General features: G+C 23.9%; 1 protein-coding gene across 1 annotated transcript; it reads left to right on the forward strand.

Moving 5' to 3' along the window:
* Nucleotides 1–1,220: 1,220 nt before the first annotated feature.
* On the forward strand, nucleotides 1,221–8,975 carry LOC128952865 (probable C-mannosyltransferase DPY19L1; the record flags this gene model as incomplete). The annotated part of the gene is made up of 5 exons (XM_054298320.1): nucleotides 1,221–2,072; nucleotides 2,172–2,832; nucleotides 5,543–5,593; nucleotides 8,267–8,333; nucleotides 8,597–8,975. Coding segments are annotated over 5 exons (1,977 nt in total), but the record flags the coding sequence as incomplete, so codon positions are not given.
* Nucleotides 8,976–10,356: the final 1,381 nt, after the last annotated feature.

Consider the following 10,356-nt stretch of genomic DNA (forward strand, 5'->3'; position numbering starts at 1 on the left):
AACTAATTAGAATAACATTAAAGTTTAAAAAATATTTAAACAATAATTTGATTATAATAATAATAATATGAGAATAATAACTTATAAATTCATAATATTAAAATTATTGGTATTAGTTTTGAACAAAAAAAACAATGTTTGTTCATAAAAATATTATTATTATTATTACAAAATATATTTGAGTTTTTGTAATAAAATGAAATAATTCCGATGCAATAGAAATGTATTTATATATATAATTATAATTTTTCGGCTTCGGTATCATCGTAATTGACTTTGTTTTTATAGGTATATTCAATCAGTTTAAAAAGCCAACACTAGATTTTTATTATTATTATTTTTTTATTAACAAAAAATATTAAAATTTTATTCAACTAATTTTTTTTAAAAAATAAATATTACTTGATAAAAGATACTAGAAAAAATTATTTTTTAAAAATAACTTACAACTAATATAAATAATAAGAGTAATGATTATAAAGATTCTTAATAAACATAACATTAATTTCTTATACAAGTTTTGTATACTTTAATTCAATTTTTAAATACTTAAAAAATCAATAGATATCAGAGAGAAATTGTTTTACATTTCAATAACTATTAGCGTTTAACTGATAAACACCACCCGATTCAAGGGAGAGCCGTCAAAGTTGGGATCAAAGTCTTAAACTGTATTTAATTAAATATTATTATTAATAATATACTGTATGTTATAATAATTTCAAAATATTACAAGTTTTACACACAAAAAAAATTACAATATTGTACTGTATATCCAATTTTATCATTTGTTTGTTTTAATTATATATCATATTAGAAAAAAATTTTTAATCCTAATAAATAATTTTAAATTTGTTTTATCTAAATAATTATTTGCAATTTAGATTAATAAAAATATAAATTGAATAATTTAGCTAGTTTATTTAAGTTTATATTCAATATTTCATAGATGTCTCTAAAACAGTTATCATATAAATAATGTAAACAAAAATATTTATTATTTTTTCTTAAATTTACTAAATATTTGTGAAATTAATAATAAAGTAAAATCTTATTAAATCTTATGAAAAATAACTAAACAATTGAATAATTATTAATTGATTTAATAAATATATATTATTAACAAAAAAAAAGTATTGAAAAGAGTGTTAAACAGTGAAAACAAAATGAAATCGAAAAGCATTTTAATCGTTATAATCATAATTGTCGTCAGTTTTCTATATTTTAAATATATTTCAATGATGTTTGAAAACGACAGACATTTCAGCCATTTATCGGAAATTGAAAGAGAAATGAGTTTTCGGTCGGAAATGGCTTTGTATTACAATTACTACAAACGTTTGGCCGACAGACACGACCCGATACACGGAATGGCTGCCAAAAAAACTGGTGCCGATGTTGTGACTGCCATTTATACCGTACTGAACGACAATATTACCGAATTTCCCGACACTTTCAATGCTTTGAAAAAGTTTAATATATATCCCGAAGTTGTCATCGGTTTGTTGTATCGGGTGTTCGTTGATATCATCCATCGATTGGAAATCAATGATCCGAAGGAGTGTTTTGTTGTCGAAAGAGGCGACGATATGCCGGCCATTGAAAGCTGCGAAGGCATAGGACATCCCATTTATTTCTATATCTTTACCATCTTTGCCATCAACTCATTGGTCGCACCAATTCTTTTTCTCAACTCGTATATCATCGGCCGCTACAGTCTGGCCAGTGCTGTGTTCACACTATTCATGTTTTTCTTCAATCACGGCAACTGTACCCGTATTCAGTGGACACCACCGCTTAGGGAGTCATTCGGATATCCCATATATTTGATACTTCATTGTTATATCAATTACTCGTTTAGTATCMGATTTAAGACATTTAATCGACTAATAGTCATCTCATTATTAGTAGTATTACATATCAGTTGGCAATTCTCACCATTTCTTCAATTATCACAACTGATTAGTCTATTCTTGACATTCAAATGCCTACAAATTAGGATCAAATCAATAGATAGCAAACATTTCTTAAGACTAATTGAATGCAATTTCTGTTCAGTAATAATAGCGATGGTATTAATGTTTTTCAATACATATTTAATAAACTCTTTGTATTTTCATTTTATTTTATCCAATCTTTGTTATGAACTTTTCATTAYAAAATACGAGAAGACAGTGACAAACAAAGTGGTCAAATATTTGCCACAAATAATTGTGTCAAAAATGAAATCAATTAACAGAGTTGTTATGATTTTAATAAATTGTTTGACAATTTCAGTGCTAACACTTGTGTCGAAAGTGATGATCTCTTATCTGACTGACAATAGAGACGACAATCATGTCTGGTATATATTGTTATCAAAGTTGACATCTTATCGCGATTTTCATACAATGTTATACACTTGTAGTGCAGAATTTGATTTTATGCCGTTATCTGATTTGAAATCAATTACATTAACCCTATTAGCTCCCTATGCCATCATTGGCACAGTTGTCTCCATTGCAAGACATGCCAACGAAGCTCTCATTCAGTTTAATGCCATACAAACCCTACTGTTTATGACTATGTCTTTGCTAATAATGAGACTAAAGCTATTATTTGTGCCGCAATTATGTATTATGAGTGGACTAATATGCCGTTCCTCCTCCCGTTCCTCTGGTCTTAATTATCTAAACCTCTTTCTCTATACTTTACTGATTTCATTGAGTAGTTTTAATGGCATTCATAATATTCAAACTCAACTTAACATAATTGGAGAGTATTTTAATGAACCCCTCGAACAACTAATAGACTTCACAATCACATCGACCCATCAAACGGCCGTCTTTGCAGGTATTATACCTAACCKATACATACATACCTGTCCTTTAATGTCATTTGATTATACCATCAATTTGTTACCTGTATATACAGTACTACTGAGTATAACTGTTTTTTAAAATGCAACCAACATTACCACTATTGCACAACAGGCTTTCCTAAACTTTTTTTAGTTACACACACACTCATACATACACAAGCACACACACACACACACACACACACACACACACACACACACACACACACACACACACACATACACAAGCACATACACACACACTCATACATAAACAAGCACACACACACACACACACACACACACACAAATATCTGCATATGATTTTTTATGTTAATTTTTATTATCTAATTATGTACTCTCGAGAATTTCCTTAAAAATTTCCAATAAATTTAAGGAATAATTTTAATTTTTTTATTTATTAATTGATAATTACTTATATGATTAATTGACAATCATAGGGGTCAATCTAATTCATGAAAAATTTACAAACAAATATAATTTGTGTAATTTATTTTTTTCTCTGATAAAACTGGTTACCCCTCTGTGTATATCATTAAAAATGTTTAATCTTGTTTTTAGACCACTTTGTGATTATTGTTTAATTAATGTGTTGTTTTGTATGTATGTATGTGTGTGTGTGTGTGTGTGTGTGTCCGCAGTGCACAACTTAACCACTTATACCCAAATACAGTGACCCCTTATTTCATATGCATTACACACACAAATCATTTTAAATCTCATTTTATTATATAATTTCCCGAAAAATTATTTTGATTACTCATAAAATTTTGTTTGTTTTGTTTGTCTGAATATTCATATATACGTTATATAATTTAATAATATAATTTTTATTTAATATGCTAACATCATTTCTACTAAATATTAAATTATCATTTTGATTAGTAATTTTAATATCACTATATTTTTTATTTTTATCATTATTTAATGGTTTATTCAAATCTATATTGTAATGTAACCGTATAGCACCAATTATATTTTATTATAATATATGTACAATTATATAATATAAAAGTGAATTAATTTTTAGTAATCATTTAATATAATTTAATATAATTTGTTAGTAAATTATGATTTTTCTATTTATTAATAATAATAATAATCTAAATTAAATTAACGATAAGCCATTAATATAAAATAATTTTTATTATGTTTAGCATTAATTTAAAATTAATGCCCAGAAATCAATTTCATAATATACCAACCATGAAAGGGGTGCCCTATTATAAGTTAATATTATTTTCACTGTAAATAGTATATACCATTAAGCAAATAAGTGAATATGTCATATAATAATAAAATGTATAAATAACACTTATATTAAAATAGTAATAAACACACATTATATTACTATTATATAAAATAAAAATGTATTGAATTTGATTTGGACTACTTATATATTATCTATTAAATACCATGATATACCTGTCTATAAAAATTTAGATAAACAAAACAAAAATAAAATTAGATAACAATTTTAATGTCCAGTTATATATAAAAAACTAGTCAACAAAACATAAACATGTTTAACATTTTCTGACAACTTTTAGCTAAAAAAATAATTCAATTCAATGAGTTTTGTCAGTTGAAAATAGTTATATATTTTTTCTTTAAAAAAATCATTTATTCATTCATTACAATTGTATTAAATTTAATATATGTATTACAATATCGCATTATAGCCCTTACATAATAATAATAATATCATAGACCATAACTGGTGGCTGCAAATCAAGTTTATATTATTGCTGTCAAAAAAAAGCAGTAACTGTCACAATGCAGTACAAAACAACTAACAACAACACACTAACTAAACAGTAAATACTATATGTTTGTGTCCAACATATCATTCAAACCTAATAAAAAATAAATTACTATTTTATATGGTTTGTTGTTGTCATTTAAATATATTATGTTGTGATTTAAGTGAAAATAATTTCTTTACTGTACTAACTTTTTGTTAATAACATTTTTTGAGTCAAGTAAACAAAAAAAATAAATAAATAATTTTTTTTCTCATTTTAGTCTAATCTAAGCAAACGAATTATTTCTTAAAAAAGCATTTTTGAAAAAATAAATAAATAATTATTTATTTAAGAAAAAAGGAAAATTAAATTTTTATATCACAAAAAAATGTTATGTTATGTTATATATATATTGTTATATGGACAGCAAATATTGGGAACGCAAGAGCGATAACCTCTTTTTATAAACATACAAATAATAATAATAAAAATATATAATAAAAAATAAATTTTGCATAAATCTGTTGATAACTGGCCTAAAGTTATAGCCGTTAGCTTTAAAAAGCGCTTTTACCTAATTCTCAGGGATTCACCAATAAGTTACTCTCGCTTTACATTAAGAAAACAAAAATCAAAAAATGCATATTAATCACCTCAACAACAATAAAAAAAACTTTTGTATCACTTTTACTTTATGAACAAAAAAAATACATTATACTAAATTCATACATTATAAATATATATTTATAAAAATATACTGTATTAATGTTTAGCTAAATTATATACTGTAATATAGAATATATATATATATATACAGTATTTAAAAACGCTAAAAAATAAGGTTTATGGAAATTAGCATTTCATGAGCTTTTAATTAACATATTGTGTTTTCATTTCATATATAATTTTTTTTTGTATATATATTTAATTTTTTTAGGGACAATGCCTACAACTGCAAACCTGATGCTATCAACGCGCCGGCCAATAGGTATTATGGGTTAATCACATTATATATACTCATCACTTATATCATTATTTCATAAAWATATATATATATAAATGTTATATAACATCACATATTTCAGTACATAATTTACTTCACAATTTTTTTAAATACAAAAAAAATTAGAGTTCACTTAAACTATTATAACATTATTCATGAAGTTATATACACTTCACTATCACTTTATGTAATATATTAGTCACTTATTCCTCAATTTATTATAATTTATCTTTACTTACGCTTTACAGTTAATATACATTATTATTTTATATATACAGTATATAAATTATTTTGTATATATTTATATTGAAGACCTAAACTTTCAGTTTTGTACTCAATTTTGATTTTATTTAATTTTTATTATTATTTTTTTATTTATTATATACTGTAGTACAGTAACTGTACTGTGATTTCATTAAACTATCACGAAATTCATGCTATCTCTTCTTAATTATTATCAATAAATATAATCATAAAGAAAACAGTTATTTATATTTTTTGGTCATTTTTCTCTGCAAATCATTTAATGTTTAGATTTTTTTTTGAGGAAAAGGAATATATATTACTCTTTTGTAAACAATTTACTCGTGATTTTTATTTGAAATAATTTGAGAATTGGGTTTACAAATAATAATAATATTTTTTTTTAAATTAGGAAAAAATAAAATATTAAAATTAACGTAAACTTTAAAAATTCCTGATATATTGCTATTCATGTTGACTGAAAAATTTAAATTATTTGAACCCAAAGTAATAATTTGCTTATAATGTTAGACATTATTTTTAAAGTGCGGAAAAAGTTTTTATATATTTATGAATATTAAGTTTTTTTTGTGTTATTTTATTCTACAAAATAAGCGAAATGTTTGTCGATTTATCGTTTGTTCAAATCTTTAACTACATATAACAGCAAACATAATATTTAATATTTATTTGTTATTATTATTTTTTACTGTTTAAATAACAAAAAATCAAAATTAGTTGATTGTATCCAAAAGAAAACTCAATGAGCCTTTCAATTGGCAACATTTAAGTGCTAAAAGTAAAACATTAGTGAAAATAATATTATTATATCAAATATTTATAAAACTTGAAGTCACACTTTAATATGAAATTACATTTTAAATGAGTTATATAATATCATGAATAAAATAAAATTTTGTGTGACTAACGATTGTAATATAAAATCGATTTAGATATTAGAAAAATCTTCAATAAATAATAATAGTTAACATTATTAGTATATTTTTATGGTAACTATTATATCAAAAATGGAAATGTTTTGTAGGTTTATATTTATTATTATGATTATTATTATCATTAATATTATGGTTACAATTCTTGCATAAATAAATTTCTAGTTTTGAAAATAAATTTTTTTCAACGCATTTTTTTCTGTTTCATTTCAATTAAATGATGAGAGAGTAGTAGTGAATGAAATAAATATAAACTTTATATATATATATATATATATATATAAATGAAAAGGACATTATAAATGTGGCACAAACTTGATATACGGTTATATTAAGTAATTATATATTGTTTTCTTGGCCTATAAACCCCTACATAAAAATAATAACAATTTCTATTACTACTACTACTAACTAAAAATGTTTAAAATGTTTACTAAACACATATCCATTTAAATAATATAATAGTTGACACCTCTTATTAAAACATACAATGACTCGACATTTAAAGACATTTTTTATATTAATATTCATTTTGTTAATTGAATTGAATTTCTAAAAGCTGACAATGAATTACTTAATATACATAAAACATTTTTTTAGTCAATACAAATTTGTTTCCATATGATTGCAAATTATTAATTAATATCACATAACAGGCACTAATAGTATGCCAATGATATTTTTATGCTTATTATTTAAATGATATGAATGCATATCATATATCAATATATAAAAATATGTTGTAATTGTCATTGTATTCATTAAAAGACAAAAATTAGTTACAACTCCTGTTTTGGTGATACAATCATATCCTTGGATTACAAATTTAATACAATAAATACTATTAATAATAATAAAACATTTGAAAGGAATTTTTATGTATGTGTTTTCAATACTAATACATAAAATATCTTTAGTTACATAATAATAATAATGGCAAACAAGTTTGTTGTTGTGTTTGCTGTGGTCTTATTTTAAACTTTTTTTTGTTGAAAAAAATATTTTTCAATCACTTGAATCAATCTTTTATTGATTTCAATCTTTTTATTTCTCTAAGATATGCTTTTTTTAATATACTGCGAGAAAAATTGTGAATTAATAGATAAAAGAGAACATATTATTGTGTTTTGAGAGGAAAATATAAAATACTTTATAAATTAAATTATGTGATACTTTTATATCCGATATGGTATTTATCACAATATCACACATACTATAGTTATATCCATATAAATTATTCTATGTATTAAACATTGTATATGATACCGGAATATTTCAAATATAAATTATACATTATAAATTTATTTTTTATTTTACAACATATTTTTACACATTTATACTCAATTATATAAATATGTTTAAACTTTATAAAAAATTTATATATATATTTTTTATTTTAATATAGTATGCATGTATATATAAGCAAATAATTAATGGCTATATATTGGGATTTATATTGCAGTCAATCATCCATATTATGAATCACCGGTTATTAGGAACCGAACTTATATAATATACCAATTATACAGGTAATGAACCACTGATTTTTAAAGCTATATTTTAATGTCAATTTTTTTAAACAAAAAGAAAACACAAAAATGTAATTTTTCGCTAAAAAAATTACTGTATATTCTCTCACAATCAGTTTATAAATACATTTTTTTTTTAAATTGTTAGTGAATAACTATAATAATAATTATGTATGTATTTTTTCATTTTAAAAAACATTATAAATATAAATCATAACAAAAATTTACTGTTTATGTCACCAAAACTACAAAAAAATGTTTAGTTCACATGAACTCCGTTCAGTTCATAGCCAGCTATCGTCACTTTCAATCGATTACATTGTCTTAGAGACCAATTACTGTTATTCCCGAACCGGAAAGTGTCGTATGAATGACATCTGGAAAGTGGAAGACCGGCGACAAACTGGTAATAGTCATCGATTGGTTGGCAAAAGTGGTAAAAAAGAAGAACAAGAAATAGAAGAAGACGAAGGAGAGGGAGAAGACGCCGTCGGCGATGAACAAGAGTTACCATTAATATGCGATCAACTATTTGCTGATCCGAAACCGTTATTTAAACGTGTTTTTGCCAATAATTACTATCATGTCTTGCAATTAATTAAACACTAATAATGACATTGAAAAAAACAGTGAACAGTCAATGACCCGACAAAGTCCTCTACTACTTGTGTTTTAGAGGAACGGAATGGGAGACTAAAACTCATTTTTTTATATATATATTGTATTTAACTGTAATAGAGATTTATATTATTATTATTTGTATTTGTATTATATTATTTCAAATGAGTGACTAAAAAGTTTTACAAACAATATATATTTATAAAAAACAATCACAACTTAATGGCATTTTTGGGTCAACAGTCAGCCCATACATTATTACTTTTCCCAATAAAACAAATATTAATTATGTTTTTGTTTTAAAACAAGAGTTTTCATATATTTGTTTGCTTCGCATATATAGTCATATTATATAATTTACTTTATATAGAAATTCAATGAGTTTTAATTGAATGTTAGCTGAGATTTATTGTTATGCATGAAAAACATAAACCATATGATGTACTGTTAGAAAAGTCTATTTTAAAACTAACTTTTGTGAAAAATGCATCCCATTTATAACATATACTGTAATAATAATAAATTTAATAATAATGTTAACAATAATAATTAAGTCAATGAATAAATAGATAATACATAAGCTTTTAAAAATGAATTCAATTGAAAGCCCCAATTGTTGTAAACTAATAATAAAATGCTATATATATTTTAAGTCATTATATTTTTTCAATCATTACTTGTATTATATACAGAAAACTACACAAAAATATTGAATAGCAGTTACAAAATGCATATAAAATGCTTTTTTCTAAATAAAGAATTTCATTTATAAAAATGAATTTCGTTTTATAATAGATTAAAAGCTAATATTATATTATACTGTATTATTATTATAGTATAATATTAGCTTTTAATCTATTATAAAAAAATGGACAAAACGGTTAATCTATTGGATGAGATGGCACATAGCTTCAGGTGCGAAAAAAGTGTAGGCCTTTCTTCACATATAAAGGCATTCATTAGCAGAGCCGGTATTACAGTACTAATGTTTGGACAATTGATAGCTGGTTTGTGTGTTCAGTGCTAAGGAATGTCATCCAATATTTAGTATATATAAGCGTATCATATGTGGTGTAACAATGAATGAATGCATGCAATGTTAAGGTCTGAGACATACGGGGACGAGGATATCGGTTCTGATCCAGTGGTTTGGGCCAACACACATACACACACATACATACACACACATACATACACACACATATATACACACATTCACACACGTCATACAACTCTTTCTCTTATATATTAATATAATTTTATATATATATCTTAAGCTTGTTTTCCGGGTGCTTCACCTGACTGTACCTGAGACGACTTCAACTGGAGCTCAAATTCACATACATTTTTTGGGTAAACATAGTATATGTATACAAAATATATATAACTTATATATATAAATATA

The sequence above is a fragment of the Oppia nitens genome, unplaced genomic scaffold (genome assembly GCF_028296485.1).
Source record: "Oppia nitens isolate AA-2021 unplaced genomic scaffold, nextdenovo-longstitch-racon4-pilon3 scaffold1_pilon_pilon_pilon, whole genome shotgun sequence".
In the NCBI taxonomy this organism is placed as follows: Eukaryota; Metazoa; Arthropoda; class Arachnida; order Sarcoptiformes; family Oppiidae; genus Oppia; species Oppia nitens.